Below are 22,493 nucleotides of genomic sequence, written 5' to 3'. Positions count from 1 at the left end.
ATTTCCTTTATACCCAAGCTAACCACACCCCCTGTACAATTCTCCAATACACATCCCTCCAACCTCAGCACACCCCCTGTACAATTCTCCAATACACATCCCTCCAACCTCAGCTAACCACACCTCTCTAACTTTAACTCTTAGACACAACTCCATCCACACTAACCCCACCCAGACTCAACCTCTCACAATACCATACTACACACTCTACTTTCCTATACCTCACTTCCTGATTCCGCACCCACTATCCAATCAGAATGAAAGGCCAAAAAGTACAGTTGTGTACACTTGCCATAAATGTAGATGTTCGAGTGTAGTCACTGTTGCAGTCATTACATTTGGGTAATCTACTGGCAGGTTGCTCTCAGTCGGCCTGATTAACAAAGTCTTGGGTCCTGCGTCGGTTGCTGTCCTTTCTTCCATGACGTCAGGGGTATAAAACCATGCAACCGACACCATTTTCATCAGTTTTTCTTGCCCCAGATGTCCGGTGCCCCCCAAATGGGGAGCAAAATAAATATATATATATATATCTATATATATATATATATATCTATATATATCTATATATATATATCTATATATATATATATATATATATATATATATATATCTATATATATATATATATATATCTATATATATATATATATATATATATATATATACACGCAAGTAATTTAGAACACAAAAAAATATATATACCTCCAAATAAAAGCAAATACACCAAAAAGGCTTTTAAGCATAGTAAATGAAAGAAGAGGTATAGTAAGAGAAAAACAGGGGGCTGGAGGGAGGGTAACCAGGACTGCAACTGTACACAACTGTACTATGTTCTTAGTGTTTCACTGTTGCAGTCATTACATTTGGGTAGAATCCCAAAGCTATGGTTGGGAGGATGGAATTATACAGCATTAGGAGCAGCTATAAGACCCTGCAGGACAGCAGTGGCAAAGCCTGCTCTGGATTTAGAGAAGAGAGGTAAATGGTAATGTTTGGTGAATGTATGAACTGAGCTCCAGATAGCTTCTAGAATGTCTCTGGTAGGAACCTCTCTAAGAAAGGCTGCAGAAGTAGATGCCGCCCTGGTGGAATGGGATCTGATCCCCTTGGGGACAGGTTTACCATGGTGCATGTAGCAGAAACGAATACAATGGCTTATCCATTTTGAAATAGTCTGCTTTGAAATAGCCTTTCCCTCTGCCCCTGCAGCAAATGCCACCAGTAATTGCTCAGATTTTCTTAGCGATCTTGTCCTGTTTAAGTAGAATCTTAGTTGTCTGTGTACATCCAATGAATGCAGAATCCGCTCACCCTTGTTCTGTGGATTTTGGAAGAAGGTTAGCAGATGAATGGTCTGATTAAGAGCCACACTAGATACCACTTTAGGCATAAAAGATGGACTGGTCCTGAGAGCCATCCTGTCCGGGTAAAAGAGAATAAAAGGCTGTACTGCCATGAGAGCCTGTAAGTTCTGAAATCCTTCTAGCTGAAGTGACTGCTAAAAGAAAAGCTGTCTTCCAAGAGAAATTTTAGGTCTGCAGAAGGAGCTGGCTCAAAAGGAGGTAGAGTGAGTTTTTCCAACACAAAATTGAGGTCCCATGCAGGGGTTGGTGCTCTCTTGGGGGGGGGGGGGTCTTAAATTTTTGGCCCTCTGAGGTACTGCTTTAGCAGGGGATGAGAAAAGAGGGGAGGCGCTGTGTTGTAATGAGCTGAAATGGCACAGGCATGTATTTTTATGGAAGAAAAAGATAGGCCCTTATGAAGCATCTCAGTTAAATATTGCAGAATCTGAGGAATATTGGGCATTGCTCTTCTTATTCCTTGTGCTTGGTTCCAGGCACAGAATAGTTTCCATTTGTCAGCATAAGATTTTCTAGTACTAGGCCTTCTAGCCTCCAAAATGACATCTATCATAGGTTTGCTGAGAGATGCAACTGGTGAAATTAGTTGATTAGCCATGCTGCAAGATTCAGAGTTTGGAGCAGAGTGTGCAGAATTTGATAGTTCTGCTGAGGCAGTAGATATGGTGTCTGAGGCAGGTACCATGGAGGAAGGTGCAACATATTGCGTAGGAGCGGGTACCAGTGTTGGCGAGGCCAGTCTGGAGCAATCAGAATCATTTTTGTTTTTTCCTGTCTGACTTTTAGTAAGACCTTGGAGAACAGAGGCAAAGGGGGAAAGGCATAGACTGACAGTTTTTTTCCAGCTGAAGGATAGAGCATCCACTTTCCAAGCTTTTTTGTGATGAATTCTTGTGCAGAATTTGTCCAACCGATAGTTTTGGGGTGAGGCAAAAAGATCTATGCCTGGGCTCCCCCATTGGCGTGTCAGCATGCTGAAGATTTGTGGATCCAGTTTCCATTCGTGTGAGTCTTTAAGATTTCTGCTTAGTTTGTCTGCCAGAGTATTTTGCTTTCCTGGCAGGAATTGAGCTTGTAGATTATTTGATAAGTCAAGGTCGTGTTCCACAAAGCCATGGCTAGTCTGCAAAGGAGGTAGGAATGGGTACCCCCCCCCACTTGTTTATGTACCACATGACTGTGGTGTTGTCTGTCTTTATCAGTAGTTGTAGTGGATGAAGACAGTCCTTGAAGGCTGTCAGAGCATTCTGTACAGCTAGCATCTCTTTTTGGTGGATATGTAGGTGCATTTGATTTGGGCTCCATTGGCCCTGAATGCATCTCCCTGCCAGATGCACCCCCCCAAGCATAATCTGATGCGTCTGTAGTCAGGGTTTGGGTGGCAGGGGATGGAATGAATGACCGTCCCTTGTTTTGGTGGCAGGCCTGTGCCCGCCATAGGAACTCTTGCTGCAGGCAAGGAATGATAGGAATCATTGTTTCCAGGTTGTGACAATGTTGACTCCATAAGCTTTTTAGGTACCATTGAAATTTCCTCATATGCAGTCTTGCATATGGAATTATTAGAATGCAGGAAGCGATGAACCCCAAGGCCTGCAGAATTTGTCTTGCAGATAGCTGGGTTTTTGTGGCTACTTGTTTGAAGTAAGTCATCAACTGAATTTGTTTTTCTGGCGTAAGGCAAGTCATCTGGGCAATTGTATTCAAGCTTGCACCCAGGAATGTAATTATTTGAGAGGGTACCAGTTGTGATTTCTTTTCGTTTATGGTGTACCCTAGACAAGTTATAAGTCTTTTTACAAATGCCAGATGCTTTAGAAGAGTGTCCTTGTTTTCTGCCTGAATTAGACAATCGTCCAGGTAAGGATAAATCTGAATGTTTCTTTGTCTGTAAAATGTGATTACTGGTGCCAGGCACTTTGTGAAGACCCTGGGCGCAGTAGATAAGCCAAAGGGCAATGCAGAGAACTGGTAATGCAAATAGCCTGCTTTGAAGCGGAGGTATCTTCTGCAAGATTCCCTGATTGGGATATGCAGGTAAGCCTCTTAAGTCTAGAGTTACCAACCAGGCATCCTTGCCTAGCATAGGCAGTAACTGTTGTAGAGTCAGCATCTTGAATTTTGGAATGTCCAGGAATGTATTTAGAATGGATAAGTCCAGAACTGGACGCCATGATTTGTCTTTTCTGGGTACCAGGAAAAGTCTTGAATAAAAACCTTGTCCCTTTTCTGGTACTGGTTGAATAGCCCTCATATTCATGAGGGACATAACTTGTTTCTGGGCCTCTGCCCACTGATTTGGAGGCAGATTTGGCCATCCATTTGGGAATGGCAATGTGTGGAAATGAAATCTGTATCCCTGGGATATGATATTATATTTAAGACCCACTTGTCCTGGGTAATTAGTTGCCAGTCGTGCATGAAGTGCCAGTTTCCCCCCCAAAGGGGCGGCCAAAAGATAAGTGCTTGGTGATTGCAGAGGAAAGTCATTGAGACTGTTTATCATAGGAAGGTGCCTTGTTACTTCCAGATTTGGAGGTGGAGCCACCCCATTGTTTTGCTCTACAAGTTCCTTGTGACTGAAACCTGGAGCCTTTGGAGTGTCTGGATTTGACCTGAGTGGCTCTGGTGGGTACTGGAAAGGACCAATTCTTAGTAGGCCAGTTCCTATTGAACCTGGGTGGCTGCACTTGTAGGAAATCTTTTACAGTTTGCATAGATTTAGCTTTATTTTCCATCTTTTTCAAAACGTCTTCTGCCTTATTACCAAGTAGACTGTCCTGTTGTAAAGGAGCATCCAACAATTTTGCTTTAACATGATCAGGCAGATTTTTCTCCTTGAGCCAAGCAAGCTTTCTTATCACAGATCCAGTTACAGCGGCCCTGCAAGAGGCCTCCAAGGAATCAAAACCACATTGCAAAGTATGCTTGCCAACTTGTTCAACTGAATGCAATAAATCCTGCAACTCTATTTTCCACAAAGTCAGAAATCAACATAATTTTCTGTTTAAGTAAACCCATGACATTCTGCTGATATTTAAGCAAATGAAATTGACAGTTTAAAGCCCTGATTGCCAAGGTTGCAGACGTGTAAACCTTCTTACCTCATCTATCCAGCACCCTGGAGGCTCTATCAGAAGGGGTAGGAATTTTAGCAGTAGAAGCCTTAAAACCCCTTGGGACCCTGAAAAATGGTTTCTGGGTCCGCAGTAGGGTTTTTAAAGAGGAATTTGTGGAGTCAGGAACCCTGTAATATCAGTCTGGCTTACTAGGAGCCAGAGGCAGGGAATCAGGAGCCATGCTGGATTCTGAGAAAACATCAATAATGTCTAGAACAGGAGGTATAGCCAAAGGCCTATGCTGAGGAAGAAGGAAATCCCTAAGCCTCTTTTTAGATTCTGAGAAATCCTGACTCTCCCAGTGAAAGTGTTCCCTTAAGGTATGCAAAGTTTCTCCAAAAGAAAAATCCTCAAGGGGAGAAGCAGAAAGGATGGAATCTTCTGCATCAGAGTCCTCATAAGGTGAAACAGATAATTCCTGATCAGAAGAAATAAAAACCTGATCTGATGAATCATAGTCAGTGCCTTGCCTAGGCCTCTTAGCAGGAGGGGGATGGGAAACCCTGATCAAGGTAATTAAATCCTCAGCCATTTTGATCATTTGTTTTTTTAGGCATAAGGGCCTGTGCACGTGGCCCAAGCATTGTTTTTTTAGACATAGAAGATGATTTTGGCCTAGGTTTTGAAGATGGCGTTGGTTTAATATACAAATCTTTAGGCCTGAAAACACCCTCAGAAGCCAGTGTCTGCTCAGCGGCTCCGGACCCATGTAAGGTAGAGATATCTGCGAGTTCAATACTTAAAGTGTCTCGTGGCATGCCGGACTCTTAATGGGTCTCAGTAGAGGCCTGTGAATCAAAAGTAGCGGTTATCAGGGGCTGCGAAAGCGCCTCACTGAGTACCGGCGACTGGCTTAGGAGAAGCTTCGTCGTCGGTTTTGGACCTCCACGGTCTGTCTCTGTCTTTTTCTTTGCGTTTTTTATGTATTCCGGTAGTCTGATTGCTAACAGATGACATTTCTGGATAGTTAAATCCTGACCCAAAATATTTTGATGTAAAAATATACCGATGCTTAATAGTGCGTTGATTAAATTTAGCACAAAACCAACAGCAAGGCAGGTTGTGATCAGGGCCTAGGCAAGGAATACAGTACAAATGAAAATCCTTATGAGGTATTTGCTTCCCACAAGTAATACAATTACGTTTACTAACATCGGTAAGGAGCAAGAAAAAGTTTCCCCAACAGGGTACTTGGCTTTAGGTTGAAGACTTCGGTTCTGAAACTCAAAAACGAAAATTTCAGGAGTTGGCCGACTGGCACTTGCGAACTGCTTCTGCTTCGGGTACCGCGCGGCAAGAAAGACTGGGAAAATGGCATCGGCTGCATGTTTTATACCCCTGACGACCTGACATCATGGAAGAAGGGACAGCAACAGACGCAGGACCCAAGACTTTGTTAATCAGGCCTTACCCAAATGTAATGACTGCAACAGTGAAACACGAAGAACATCCACTTGCTCTACAACACTTATCAGGCATCCTCCTCCTTGCTTATTATGCTACCAACCCCCACAACTTCAAACTCTTCAAGCACACATCCCCAACACACACACACACACACACACACACACACACACACACACACACACACACACCTCACCACGCCTCCCATGCAAACCTTATCATTATATAAATTACCAAGGCTTACCCTAAATTTAATACTAATGTTTTCATTCAAGACATATACAACACACACACACACACACCTCACCACGCCTCACCACGCCTCCCATGCAAACCTTATCATTATATAAGTTACCAAGACTTACCATGGATTTAACACTAATGTTTTCATTCAAGACATATACAACACACCAACACTCAGTTGTCCTACGGGTATAACCAACTTATAACCAAACCGAAGCATCTAATTTTGTACTCTCTAACAAAGATAAAACTCCAATCAGATATCCATCCCAATCCTCGGCCCATCTGTACCTCCCATGTAACCTACCTATTACCCCCAAGCTCCTGTTCCTCCAAATCCACCCGTAATCTCACAGACACCACCACCTACACATCATTAACTATTACCAGTAACTCTGACCTTCTCATCACATGCTTTAATCTCAGAAGCCTTGCAAACAAATTAGCTGAATTCCATGCCACACTTGCCTCCTATTCACTGGAGATTGCAGTCATAACTGAAACCTGGTTAAAAGCCCACATCAAAGACTCTGGAATTACTACAAATGGCTACAATATTAAAAGACAGGACAGGATAAACAAACGTGGTGGGGGTGTAGCAATTATGTTTAAAGAATCACAATCTAGAAAAAACTAAATTGTTCCCCACCAGACATCTCTCATGCTGAACTCCTTAACTCCATTAACATCATAGCCATCTACCTACCACCAGGCAACAACCTGCACAACATAGAATAGAATCCCTCCTATCCTGGTTATCTAGCCATCTACCTACCAGCAGGCAACAACCTGCACAACATAGAATACCCCCTATCCTGGTAATCTAGCCATCTACCTACCAGCAGGCAACAACCTGCACAACAGAGAATCCCTCCCATCCTGGTCATCTAGCCATCTACCTACCAGCAGGCAACAACCTGCACAACAGAGAATCCCTCCTATCCTGGTCATCTAGCCATCTACCTAGCACCAGGCAACAACCTGCACAACATAGAATCCCTCCTATCCTGGTCATATAGCCATCTACCTAGCACCAGGCAACAACCCGCACAACATAGAATCCCTCCTATCCTGGTCATCTAGCCATCTACCTAGCACCAGGCAACAACCTGCACAACATAGAATCCCTCCTATCCTGGTCATCTAGCCATCTACCTAGCACCAGGCAACAACCAGCACAACATAGAATCCCTCCTATCCTGGTCATCTAGCTAGCACCAGGCAACAACCTGCACAACAGAGAATCCCTCCTATCCTGGTCATCTAGCCATCTACCTAGCACCAGGCAACAACCCGCACAACATAGAATCCCTCCTATCCTGGTCATCTAGCCATCTACCTAGCACCAGGCAACAACCCGCACAACATAGAATCCCTCCTATCCTGGTCATCTAGCCATCTACCTAGCACCAGGCAACAACCCGCACAACATAGAATCCCTCCTATCCTGGTCATCTAGCCATCTACCTAGCACCAGGCAACAACCCGCACAACATAGAATCCCTCCTATCCTGGTCATATAGCCATCTACCTAGCACCAGGCAACAACCCGCACAACATGGAATCCCTCCTATCCTGGTCATCTAGCCATCTACCTAGCACCAGGCAACAACCTGCACAACATAGAATCCCTCCTATCCTGGTCATCTAGCCATCTACCTAGCACCAGGCAACAACCAGCACAACATAGAATCCCTCCTATCCTGGTCATCTAGCCATCTACCTACCACCCAGGCAACAATCCGCACAACATAGAATCCTTCCTATCCTGGTCATCTAGACATCTACCTACCACCCAGGCAACAACCTGCACAACATAGAATCCCTCCTATCCTGGTCATCTACAGTCTACCTACCACAAGGTAACAACCCGCACAACATAGAATCCTTCCTGTCCTGGTCATCTAGCCATCTACCTACCACCAGGCAACAACCCGCACAACATAGCATCCTTCCTATCCTGGTCATCTAGCCATCTACCTACCACCCAGGCAACAACCCGCACAACATACAATCCCTCCTATCCTGGTCATCTAGCCATCTACCTACCACCAGGCAACAATGTGCACAACACAGAATTCCTCCTATCCTGGCCATCTTTACCTCTTATCCCAAGAAACCATCATTCTAGGTGATTTCCATCTAGACTGGTTCTCCTGCTCCTCCAGCTCCCCTACCTCATTTATAAAAGTTTACAACTTCTCCCAAATTATTAACTACCCCACACATATTGACAAGCACGCCAATAAAAAATCACTTCTAGACTGGATTTTAGCCAACATACCAAACCACGGGTACCAGACAAGCTGCGTACCAGTCATGCTAAGTGACCATGCCCCTACATTTCTATTTAGAAAGAAAACGCATATCCAAGCCAGCATCTTGTACAAATACACCCGTAGCAAAAAATATTTCTCCTCTGACACCTTCAATTTACTACTACAAAACTGCAGTTGGTCCCCATTAAAAAACCTGCAACTAGACCTAGCTGTAGAATACTTCAATAACAAATTCCTTGAAGTATTAAAAAATCTTGTTCCCGTGAGAAAAATTCGCCAAAAAACCAAACAGCTACCATGGCTTTCTAAAGAAACAGAACAACTAATGAAACAAAGAGATAAGGCCTGGTCACTGTATCACATGACCAAAAATAACAATGATCTCACCCTTTACAAACAATTTAGAAACCATGCCAAGAAAAACATCAAAGATAAGAACCTATTTCCTCACCTGCCAAGAAAAATACCACCACAATCCACAAAAATTCCGGCAGTATATCAACCACCTCCCTTAACCCCAGTAAAACCCTTTCCCTGCCCCCCTCGCTACTAACTCCTCTGTGCCATTCAATTTCCACTTCATCAACGCATCACTTCTCTCCTACACAACAAAACAATTCCACCACTCATTGTCCCCTCCCCTACCTCTAATGATGCAAACTCCTTCCCCTTTATTCCCATTCCAACTTCCTACATAAAAAAACTCCTATGTAAATTAAAACTCTGCTGCTTAGCTGCTGACCAACTTCCAAATGAATACATAAAGCTAGCTGCCCCATCCATCGCCTACCCCATATCATTACTAATAAACCGCTCTATATCTGAACACTACATTCCCAAATTATGGAAAATCTCTGGTATCATACCACTTCATGAGGGTGGACCATCTAGAGACATAACTAACTGCCGTCCCATCACCATTCTATCCCCCTTTGCCAAAATTCTAGAGAAATGTATCCACCAGCAATTCATGAATCACCTCACTACCAAAAACCTACTCCCCAGCACCCAGCATGGCTTCAGGCCTAAACACAGTACTAACTCAGCTCTCATAACCTTTACAGAGACCATTCGACACCTCAAAAATGGAGGACAACTAGTCTCAGCCATTTTCTTAGATATGTCAAAAGCTTTTGACACAGTGTCCCCCATCAGCTGCTCCTCAACAAACTTGCCACTTACAATCTTAATATCACACAACTGGTATAACCAGTCAGGAGGAGAAGGTAACCTCACACAACACAATTCCAGTATCACATAGTCCCACCACATCAGCGAACCAAACACATAAATACCCTAAAACATACTCAGAGGCTCTAAATAAAAATCTACCTAAGCAACAGAGACCTCCAAAGCAGACATCCGAGCAAACGCCACCCCAAAACAAAACATGCACAACACATAGCCCACAAAGTCAGTGTGCCAAGCAGCCACAGCCCTTAAGGCTGAATAACGCACCCGATACTCTTGTAATAGGTGACTATTGTCAGACACACTGATGTCCCACTCACCAGGCTGAACAAGGAGAAGGTCACAGTGAGCTGCCTGTCGGGCGCTAGGATCCGCCACATAACACAAGCACTCAGGTCACTCCAAAGCAAATACAAATATGACTCAGTCATTGTACATGCTGGTGTGAATGACCTGAGACGTACCTCCCTGGACTACATGAAAAGAGACAGAGGAGCTCTCTGATCATGTAGCCCAGGCCGGTATGACCCTGACCTTGAGCAGCATCTTACCCTCACCTAGAATGATGCCACAGTACAAAGACAAAATGATCGATTTTAACAATTGGCTAAAATTTTGGTGTCATTCAAAGGGGATCCAGTGTCTATCAGCCTGGGATGACATGCTCGACAAGCCACGTTGCTTCGCTGGGTACGGCTTGCACCTGTCACCACTGGGCTTTCGGATACTGGCAAAGGCTCTGGCCACCCCCATAGTGCCTTTTTTAGGCAAGGCTCAAAAGTCAAACCCACCTCCATAGACAGCACAAGGTACAAGAAACTAAGGGTAATGCTGCTAAACGCCAGAAGCCTTAACCTCAAGATGCACGCACTCGAAGCTCTCCTCAGTATGGAGAACATTGATATCTGTGCAGTGACAGAAACCTGGTTCAAGGCTCCCGAGAGCACCCCAGCACTACCAGGTTATACCTCATATCATGCTTTTCGGCCCCAAAACCCAGACCGAACCACAAAAGGAGGGGGAGTTTCCATATTTATCAAGGATATCCACACCTTCAGGTTAGTGGCATTGCATGAAGTATCGGAGACCATCCATGTGCAACTAACAGTGGGCAAAACTGCTTTTCAGTTTATAGCATCCTACAGACCACCCTCTCATAGTCAGGAATCCCACTCTGCTTTCCTGAAAACATTGGAGAACATGAAGATCTCTCCGAACACCATTATATTGGGTGACTTCAACTACCCAAACATAGACTGGGAGCACTACTCAAGCCCCAGCCCCTTAGCCCAAAGGTTCCTGGAAATTATAAACTCAAATGCTATGGAACAACTAGTCACCACTCCCACAAGAGGGGATAACATACTAGACCTGATCATTACCAACATGGGGACTCTATGCTCCATGCCAGAAGTATATCCTTCATTGGTAAGATCAGACCATAAATTAATTTCACCGGATATCCACATCCCAACCCCACCCCCAGCCCAGAAAACCACAGTGAAAAACTTCTCAAAAGCGAACTTCTCACTTCTCAAAACCGAAGTGAAATCTTTCAAGGCCCCAGGGCCAGTGGAAACTACGGCCCAAACTGCAGAATCCTATATAAACACATTCTACGGACATCTCCAGGAATGCATGGATCAAGCTATCCCAAACAAAACCAAGACCCAATCATCCAAAGGCAGGCGTCCAGTCTGGTGGACCCCAGCCATAAATAGACTGTACAACAGAAGGAGGAAGATACTACATGATAGAGCAAAATCCCTAATAGGGAAGGCATCTCTGATCAGTACTAGCAAAAAATTACGATCCCTCAAAATCTTCCAAGGCCAGCTTTGAGAGAAAAATTGCATAGGACACTAAAGACAATCAACCTGGGATGCAACTCCCAGACTTGTTCTGAGTTGATTCTAAATGACAAACAATACACTGAACCCACAGACATTGCCAATATTCTGGCAGACAGGTTCAGTGCAAACTTCTCCACCCCCTCCACCCCAAAAGAGCAAGTGTCTATCCCGGCAGGGGGCTGCCTCCCAAACATCTCTGATGCTCAGGTGAAGGCTGCCCTCTCCAAAGCAAAAAACACTGCTTCCATGGGACCAGATGGCGTCCCGGGTTGCGTCCTACATGAACTCCAAGAAGAACTAATCCCTCAAATAAAACAGCTGTACAATCTCAGCCTCACTACAGGATATGTGCCCACAGAATGGCGTACAGCAACAGTGGTCCCACTCCACAAAGGTGGAGCCTCCATGGACCCTGGAAACTATCGCCCCATAAGCCTGACTAGCTTAGTCTGCAAGGCTATGGAGAGGATCATCATGGAGCTCATAAACAAAGACATCGGGGACCTACAGACATTAGATCCTACCCAATTCAGCTTCGTCAAGGGCAGATCCTGCCTTTTGAACCTGGTTGACTTCTTTGAAACAGTCACCAAAGCCATAGATGAAGGGAAGATAGTCCACACAGCCTATCTAGACCTAGCAAAGGCATTTGACACAATACCCCACGTGGGCATCACAGATAAGCTATCCAGCTTAAATATAAACCCCTATGTCACAAGATGGGTCGCAAACTGGCTCAAAGACAGAACCCACAGAGTGAGAGTTGCTGGAGCCATGTCAGACTCGAAACCAGTCACAAGTGGTGTCCCACAAGGTTCTGTCCTGGGACCGCTCTTGTTCGGTATATACTTTTCCGAGGTACAGGCCAACGTGGGAGGACTATGGCTCACCAAGTTCACAGATGACTGCAAACTGGGCGCCATAATAGACTCTCCAGCTGACACAAACATCCTTCAAAAAGGTCTCACAGAGACAGATAACTGGTGCCAGAGCCATGGTCTAAAGCTAAATGCCAAAAAGTGTATAGTCATACCCTTTGGCAAAAACAATGTGCCCACAAACTACCACATAGGCGGTAAACCATTAAGTACAGAGAAAGTAATTAGGGATCTGGGGACCCAAGTTGATAGCAATCTCTCCTTTGACAACCACATTGCCAAAGTGGTTAGAAAGACCTTCTACATGGCTCACCTCATCATGAAAGGATTCACATCTAGATCAAGAGAGGTAATCGTGCCCCTTTATTCATCCCTCATCAGGCCCATCATAGAATACAATGCCCCTTTTGGGATGTACCTTACCTGACACCTGCAGCAATTAGAAAGACCCCAAAAGTACCTCACCAAGAGGATCAAGGGACTCAAACAGATGCCATATGCTGCTCGGTTAAAAAAACTCCAGCTCTACTCAGTTGCATACCGCCTACTTCGAGGCGATCTATGCCTGACATATAAAGCTATGTCCAATCCAGAATTAATGGACATACTCCACCGCAGTAAATCTAAATCCCTTAGAGCCACACGCTCGAGGGACTTGAACCTCAGCACAGAAATAAATAGGACTTGCTGGAGGGACAGATTCATAACAAAGAGGCTCCCTTCGCTCTGGAATAGAATTCCAATTCATGTTAGGCAGAGCACCTCATTGAATCTCTTCAAGAAGAATCTTGATGGGGGATCGTAGGTTTGTTCCGGGGATTACTTCCGTGTCACTATTAGACAGAGGCACAGTAAACTAAACCGTAAAAAGGGCACATTATACTCAAATTAAGGGGTGGCGTAAGCCAAACAAAAATCGGGCTAGGCTTATAATTGCCCCAGGGCAGATAGCCTAGTATGAACCTATGAACACCCCTAACATGGTTTCACAGTTATCTATCCGACCGACAACAGACCACTAAACGGGCAAACAGCCTCTCCCCACTATTATGAGGGGCAACACTCATTTGTTTACAAAATGGGACACAATATGAAGTACGTATTGGAACATCCCCACTCTTCTAGGAGTATAGGTGGAGCACCACAAGATGTGGGAAATGCAAATATTGTCATTATGTGATGACGGAGAAGAGTATTTTGATAGGAGATCCATTGTAACATGTGGACTAAGTAGGGGATAATTGTGGAACTAAGGGTTTAGTATATGTCGCTATATGTCAGGGGTGTAATGGATTTTATATAGGGAAAACGGAAAGAGCATTACGTAAACAGATTTATGAGCAGACTTATGCTATCGAAGTGAAAAATACTAACAATGCCTTATATAAAAACACACCCCAAGTTGTTTTAGCTGCACAAAGTTCCTTTTTGGTATTTTGGAGGTTATTAAAGACTACAGGGGTGGGTGTTGGGAAAATAATACTGAAAAAGTGAACTAAGGTAGCAATTGAGACTGAATGCCATGAACCCCCCCCCCAGTCTTAATGAACATCTTTCCCTAGTTCCTATTTTGAAAGAAAGAGCTTTAGTTTTATAAATGAAGTGACAAGTGAATACTAATATGTCACACAATGCTTTATTATACAATTATGCACTTTTTAAGCATTATAATAATTTTATTGATGGTTTATTTATGTTTTTTTTAGGTGAATATCACTAATTTTTCTTAACATTTCTTGATTAATTCATTTTAACAGATTAACGGATAACCCTATTTGAATGGAGAAACTTGCTGTGAATTTGGTTTTGAAAAAGTCCTGTTATTGGGAAGGACGAAAGCGCTTACCGTATTTTATTGTTTTACTGCTGAATAAAGTGTTTTTGGATCGTGTAAAGTTAATAGAGTCTCAAGTGGATCACGGAGTGGGATTTTTGTTTTACTGTTCCGTTTTTACCCACTCTACATGCTGTGAGTTGTTACAAAAACAAACAGTGTGCTTTGACACTTGCATTGGATGTACATGACAACACTGCCTTACAAGTAATACCACAGGCTTCTACATACAACCACAAACTCCAGTCATTGCAAATATTACCTCCCATTCAACAAAAGGAGGCAGGCAAAGCAGAGTGAAAAAAAAAATTTCATCTCCACATAGTACTTGCCATAGTGTTCCCTGTGTCAGCTATGCCCAGCATGGCTTTCTGCCTTGCCTGCTGTAGACATGTCTATACTTGTACGGCTTGGACCTCCAAGTATGAATACCTTTAGTGTTCAGTAATAGGAATTTTCAGACCCTTTGGAAAAAGCTAGAGGCTGCTAAACAGAGCATAAAGTACCATGATAAACAGAAGAACTTAAGGACGTGCTTAAAACAGCTGTTAAAACAAAATGCAAAATGTACATAGTACCTATTTTTTTCTTAATAGTTGCCAGTATACTGTCAGAGTCTCTCAGCATGCATGGCGTTGTGGTGCAGATTTGAATATGGTATTTTCCCACAGGCTTCCGATTAAACATAGTGTAGAATGTTGCAACTTCATATACTCTCATTGGAGGCATATTAAGAACCTCAGCAACCTGCAACAACATGAGAAGACTGTTACAAACAGTTATGCTCTGTAGGCATTAGACACTTAACATTACCACATGCATTCAAAAACTGTTCACTACACATCAGGCTAACCAGACAAATCTACCTCATCAGTCCTTGGACCGCTCCTTTTTGGCATTTACTTCTCAGAAGTCGAGGCCAATGTCAGTAGTCTCTGGCTGACTAAATTTGCAGATGATTGCAAATTAGGGGCTGTCACTGAATCACACACTGACACAAAATTTTCTCCAGGAGGGGCTGACACAGAAAAAACAACTGGTGTCAGAGTCATGGACTAAAACTAAATGCCAAGAAATGCATAATAGTATCCTTTTGGGAAGTCATCCATCCCTGGTAACTATCATATTGACAAAACACCCCTTCGAGTTGACCCAGTAGTCAGGGACTTAGGGACACATACTTAGTAATCTAGCCTATGATCATCACGTGTCTACAGTGGTGAGGAAATCATTCTATGTTGCACAACTTATAAACAAAGGTATGGCATCCAAGTCCAACGAAGTCATTGTTCCACTGTATTCGGCATTCATCAGGCGTATCATTGAGTACAATGCCCCCTTTGTATGTACCTAACCAGGCATATCCAACAACTGAACGTCCACAAAGGTTCCTCACTAAAAGAATACATGGCGTAAGTAATATGTCCTATGCAGACCGTCTCAAGGCCAGATCCCTGTATTCGGTCTCCTACAGGCTTTTGAGGAGAGATCTATGCCTGGCATACAGGGCACTGTCAGACCCCACTCTGATGGACCTCCTGCATATCCACAAAACAAACAGTACCAGAACTACCCATTCTAAAGACTTAAACCTTGCCTGTGATATAAATAGGACCTGCTGGAGAGACAGGTTATGCATCCCAGAGAATACCCAGTCTACAGAACAGGCTCCCCATCCATGTAAAGCAGAGTTCCTCCCTAATCCAATTCAAGTGCAACTTGGATAACTGGATGGGAAACCGTAAATTCATCCCAGGTTTGGCACCTATGTCTCTGATCCAAACAGGTAACCTGTAAAATGTTTCATCTCCCAGGCCCATGCTTACACTTATCAAAGGTATCAGAACTAGTCAGAGATCTGGGATGCATGGCTAGGCTTAAAAAGGCCCTTGTGTTCGTTAGCCTAGTAAACGCCTATAAATCTGTATCAGACTGAAATTCAGGCTGTAGTTTAGAAACAGAATTGTAAAACAACACACAAAAAAATTAAGAACATTACCAGCGTTTAATAAAGACCTAGAAGAGCTATGCCCCAAATGCCTTGTACCTTCAGATTTCCAAACGGCACTCCCTAAGGTAGGCCTGATGCATTCATGGGAGGGGCCCAATTGTGGGGGTTTGGGAGACCTGTCTGAAGCGTATTCCCTGTTTGATCTGGCTGGGTGCCTGGTTCCTAGAGGCAGCTAAGACTGCATCTTCTAGAGCCCCCTCAGACTTGAGGAATTGCTACAGATATAGGGCATCTAGGCCCAGTAGATTAAATGTGAAGATAAGGGGGCATCAGAGACCCACAGAGGTATTTTAAAGTGCTCTTTCATTCTACAAAGAGCACCTATAAATGACATTTTCTCTATGAGAGAAACAGAGAACATGGAATCAACAGTTTCCATGTTGTACCCTAAAGGGAAAGACTCTGAAAACACAGTGCAATTGTTCACAAACACTCTGAGGAATCAGACTCTTCCTCTGCATAGAGATTCCTCTTTCTCCTGGACACGGGTCTAAAGACACTAAAGGTTGACCTGGTCTTGGCTACACGTTCTATAACACATGATGAATTCTTGGGTTCTATTCTTTGGGAAAACACTGGGTGGGGAATGAACTGAGGACCTGCAAGTTTCCAGAGGTCCAGACAACTGCAGGGAGCTAGGAGGGATGAATATATTATGCTTAGACTTTCAGGGTCCTTTTGGCTGGGGCAGCTGCCCTGAAGCACTAGACCTGGGAACAAGATTCACAGACTTCTAAAATGCAACCAAGGACGTCCTCACCAACTAAAATCAAGGTACAACTTATCCTCCCCTTCAAAAGCAACAAAGTGAGCCTCAGCAAAGGACATTCACAGTAGGGCATCCAATCCAGGTTGCAAATGAGGGCCCTTCAGCTTGGAGGGCATGATCAGAATGACAAGCGTGGCAACCTCCTGACAGACTTTGCCATAAATCATACAAATATGAGAAGTCTAGGTGGGGGTGGGGGGAGTTGGCTTTGCATCTCACCAGGTCTTGCATCCATGAGCTAAGCAGCGGCTATGGACACTGCGGTCACTTTTTCAGAGATCCTAACCACCTTTTCCTCAAGTTGGTTCTCCATGGATTTCTTAAGAGGGACAGCCAAGGTCAGGGACAAACTTAAGATGCCAGGCAGTAAAGTACAAGTTAATGCCACGAGTCTCATCTGTCTAAAAAGATGAGCAAGGAATGCTCTCTTTTTTGATTGGTAGGGCTTTACTTAAAGCAAACACTACAGTTTGTATTATGTTCAAGTCCTAGACAGAAAAATGCAGTAACTATCAACATTTTTATTCGGGATTTGCCTACCATTACAACAGCTGAATTTCAACTTTCTTTTTAGGAATATATATACTCTAACGCATAATTTGTCAACTGACCCTCTAAACAAAAGGGTAAGGAAGAGATTATGAAAACAGTTACCGTCACACTCCAGTGGTGAAAGATGTACGCATGCAATTCTAAGGAATCTCTCTCTCTCTTTACACACACACACACACACACACACACACACACACACACACACACACACACACACACACACACACACACACACACACACACTCTCCTGGGAGTGACAGATTAACAAAGTCTGGACTGTGCAGGTAAAGTGCTGCCCAACTTACTGCTACTTTGTAACTTAGCTCTGTAAACTAAAGCAATGTGTACGCCATACAGGGAGGTGTGGTACCAGTAATAATGAAGGAAGGAAACGGTTTGAGTTTGCCATTGTCACATGTACCGATTTCAGTATTAACTCCAAGTTATTTATGACAATTATAGCAAGGATGACTGCTACAGTAATAACGAAGCTGGTAGATAACTATCAATGTAGATTTCAGACAGATACATTAAAGGCTGGTTTTACTGAAGACAGGTAAGTCACAGTATTGGGGCTTCATGATAAGAATGCTTTTGATGGTGGGGAGAAGGGTATACTTTATGCAGATCTTTTGAATTTTTGATTTTTGTTAAGAGTTTGTTTTATTGTTAAGAACCAGTTATGGTAAGCTGAAAGCTATAGTTAAAAGTATAAGCAGGTACGTCTCTTCCACCAAGAATATTTAGGTGGAATGAGAAGAACCCCACTATCACAGTGTTATTTGTATTTAGAATCAGTGGCTGCTTTGAATTTTTACTAAGGACTAAAATATCATCGTTTGGAAATATGTTGATTTATGCAACACATCCTGAAACAGGTATTCAGAGGCTATTTCATTTATAAGATAAACTTGGTCAGATGATGTCGGAGTTAGAAGGCAACAAAACCAAGGAAAGTGACACCGAGTGAAACAAGATTACGAACATTTATGGAAAAGCAAATTTAGTAAATGTCTGGGAAACGCGGAGTAACCAGTTAGTAAAACATAGCAGAATTTGTAGGCGAGTCAATTAGTAAAATATACGAAGTTTGAGGAACAGACTAGGAGATGATTTTGAAAGATGGAAAATAGTAGATTTAGAACTAGACAAACAGCAGCAAGCAGTTCAGTTTTGGTACTTCACTGGATGTTCTACACATTTCTTCCAGCAGAGCTGCCATGGAATTTTTTGAAATTGATTAAAATATGATACACAATTAAATTTGGGAAAGTGGTAAGAGTAGAGTATCCTGAGATAAACTAATAGCAGAGAAAGGAGGTTTGAATGTTACTGAGCCAGGTTTATATACTGTAATGCACTAAACGTGCAATGACTTAATTTGCAGTCAGTTAAGACTTGATACAAAATGGAAAGGAATGGTAAAATGGATAATGTCAGATGACAGGTTTGTTAGATATGGCTACCAGGCCTTGGGTTCCAGGAAAACTGATTTGTTATACATGATTAGACAAGCTGTGGTTTTACTGCGGAATCTGTTAAGCATGACTGAAATTAGTCCTTCGGGAAATTAGCTGGTGTCTTCTGCTTTCTAACACTGGAAAAATAAGGAGATGCCATTACTCTATTGTTAACAGCTGAAGTGGGATATAGTAGGGATAACTTGGTTTAAGTGCAACAAAAGTATCGGTGGTCAGAAATCTTCAAATGGAATACGAAGGGTTGACAAACAGCCCAAGCTCTGGGTATGACTTGTTTCACTGAAAAGTGGCCTGCCACTGGTGTTTACTTACCCTGGTAATGGAAACTACAGGTGAGGTTCTGTTTATGAAGCAATCAGTAAGTACAGTAGATAAGGTGCCAAGAGAAATAAGTATTAAAGTAATGGAAGAGGAATGATGACTGAAGTCATATGTTGGAAGGTGAAGTTAGCATCACCACATGACAGAATACGCTTGATTCTTGGATTTATCCGTTATAAATTCACTGTAAGAATTTTTGCATGGAACTCTCTCCACAAATATTTTTTAGCTGTAACAGTGGTTAAAGCTAATTTTTCCAACTACATATTCCTACTGCTGGTAGGAATATAGCTGTGATGGCTATATATGGGGACATAATTTTGGTCATATGCACATGTAAACAATTTTAGGGCTGCATTGGAACATTTACTGGTCAGGCTGTACACATTACACAAAAGCTTATGTTAGTAGGGAGGGATAACGACGCTCAGTTTAACAGTCATGAAATGGCTACCCTATATCTACAGAAACTGACAGTGAAATAATAAAAACTCAAGAGATAGAAATATTGTGTAGTTCAAACTATGAGGAATGTATGTGCGATTATGGACGAGACAGAGGTTACAGAAAGACTGAAAACTTCATGAGGAAATTACGTATCCAAGTGGTTCTTGCTCAAAACGAGCAAAGAATCCGTTAGATACTAACCTAAGATGTCGACGGAAACTGACTGCATATTGGAGGGAAACCTACTTGTGCCTTTTCTGTATGATATACCATACAAAGTTAAGTGAAACGTTGAACCTCTCTGCTATTGAAAGGTATCTAGATCTCGTTATAAAAACTGAAGTCAGTGTACTGTACTAAGGACGGGACCCAGTCATTTTTTATTTGTTCAACTGTACATCTGTGATATTTTGAATTTTGATGAATTGTTTTTTATGTTGGTGACATTTTATTTATTTGCCTTGGATTACTGGCAAAGTCCAAGTGGGCAAAACCCCTTTTCAGTGGAGGTCTTGGGAGAAAACACCACACTGCATACTTTTTTCACAGCCAATTAGCATGGGCTAACAATAAAATATACTACACGACTGATCCATACACAGTCTAACAGTTAATCTCCCAGTTAAATTCATAATACAGTATTTATAGCATGCTGAAGTCACACATGTATAAAGAAGATTCAGCATTTTACAGTTTATGTATAATGCCATATTGAAATTTTAGTACACAGACAGTAGATGAGGCAAATCCAAGTCCTGGAAAACACAACATTTGTGACTCGGCCAAGTCTGACGCTCTGAAATGCTGACTGCAAAAACAAACTTTTTCCACTTCAGCCACATAACATCCCTGCATTCATGAAAAAAGGCCAATTTAACCATCTATCACAGCATCTCCTACATAGATATGTGACGAAGGGAACCATAATACATGTCACTGTGAAGTTCAAGCGTTTAGAAAGAATGAAAAAACACATTAAAAGTCCATGAAGAAAAAACGTTTTTTTTCCAAAACAGCCAGTCTACTCCAGAATGATGAGCTTTTTAATGCTGACTGTGACCCATGAGGCATAAACACCACCTGCACTGGTTGCCATCACTGACTTTAGAGTCACTTAATAGGTAGATTTTTGTAGATTTACTACCAGTAACTTTTCTAGCCTCTACACCTACTTCTCTGATGTAGAAGTGTTTGTGAAATAAAGAAGGAAATACTCCAGTGATCTATGTACCCTCTTTCATCGCCCTTCACTACAGCTCCTGAGACAGCAAATGCCTGACAAATTTCTACAGAAGCAAACAGGTCTTCCAACCTATATATGACAATTAACAGCCACCGATTACTGTGGCTGGACAGACATTTAAGATATTTTACCTCTTTGTTAAACAGTCACCGTGATGTCCCATGCTGCACCGAGGTATCCTTAGCAGCGCCCAACACAGTCCTCTCCACTTGCAGAGGGAGTCATTCCATTTGTGTAACTTTATGCTGCAATGCATCCTTTGAACCCAGCTTCTTCTACCACTGAAATAAAGCTAATAAACTTCAACTGTATAAGACCTGATCCTGAATTCAACTTCATGACAACTACCATTCCTGGAGTCAAGATCCTTCCAGAAAACCTGCCATTTAAACAAGTCTATTTGCCTGAAACCTTGGACTTAATTTTTGAATGTTGGACTACTACCCATTTTTGTTTAAGGCACAGACTGTTTCCTTTACTTACTACCACCTCTGTCTCTGGGGGGGGGGGGGGGGGTACGAGTGTGGCTATTTTAACACTGATAAAGCGAAAGATGAGAGCACACAATTAGACATACATCCACATGTCCCAGAAATGGAAGTCAATTGTTTATGTTCTGTATATACTGAAGACACTTAGTTACAATAAATAAAACAAAGGAAAACAAACCCAGCTCTACTTGTACATGAAGCAAGACAATACAGACCTGAAATTGCTGTAAATGAAGGCAGCCCTCCCACCCTTCAAATTAGAATATGTAAGAAAGTTGCGATATTGACTGAATATCAGGAGGAGAAGCAGGATGACCATGCAGAAGCAACATACAGAACAGTGAAAGACAGGGATGCCAGGACAGGTGGCAAGGAAAATAACAGGCATATATTTTGGGAGGCAAGGAATGCAGGGATTGAGAAAGGCCAATTAATTTCAGAGATTAGGGAAGTTACAGTTTATTTGGGTAGTGCACTGATCTCAATGGACCATTTTCAGGCACAGCCTGGTGAAAAGGCTCATATAAGTAATGACAAAACATTTGCAGATACAAAAATATGCTACAACATTAAGTTCACAAAGCAGTTTACAAAGTCAAAATGTGGATGAAGAAATGGAATTATGAGCTTTTTATATGATGCAGCCATAATGACTGAGATTGCTTATCCTACAGGGATAGCGGCAGATCATTACATAGAGAAGTATGAAAACATTAGAAGCGGCAAATGAGAATCGCTGCCGGAAAGGATACCGCGGGGAGAAGACAGACAAACTGACAGGCATGCAGAGAGAAGAGGAGTAGAAAGGACAGAAGGGTGAAAGTTGCAAATATAACAGGAAGGTAAGATGTACAAGAGGCAATAAGTGAGAAGATGACAAGATGAAATAAGGAAGGATGAAATCGGGATAAAAGGGTGTGACTGCTGCAGTAAATTAATTGACCTACAACAAATGACAGAAGGCTGAAACTAAATGCAAAAGCAGCAACCTGGGTTCCAATAGTGACCTGGTC

General features: G+C 42.6%; 1 protein-coding gene across 1 annotated transcript in view; it reads right to left on the bottom strand.

Moving 5' to 3' along the window:
* NDUFV2 (NADH:ubiquinone oxidoreductase core subunit V2) overlaps positions 1 to 22,493 on the bottom strand; it is a 311,308-nt gene that overhangs the window by 157,124 nt on the left and 131,691 nt on the right. The window contains exon 5 of the mRNA XM_044066534.1: positions 14,744 to 14,912. Within this exon, the coding sequence (XP_043922469.1) occupies positions 14,744 to 14,912 (169 nt within the window). The remainder of the gene's footprint in view (positions 1 to 14,743; positions 14,913 to 22,493) is intronic.

This window comes from Protopterus annectens, chromosome 3.part1 (genome assembly GCF_019279795.1).
Source record: "Protopterus annectens isolate FY-2018-M chromosome 3.part1, PAN1.0, whole genome shotgun sequence".
Classification (NCBI taxonomy): domain Eukaryota; kingdom Metazoa; phylum Chordata; order Ceratodontiformes; family Protopteridae; genus Protopterus; species Protopterus annectens.
Note: the sequence above shows the minus strand (reverse complement) of the source record. Positions and strands in the feature narration are given on the sequence as shown.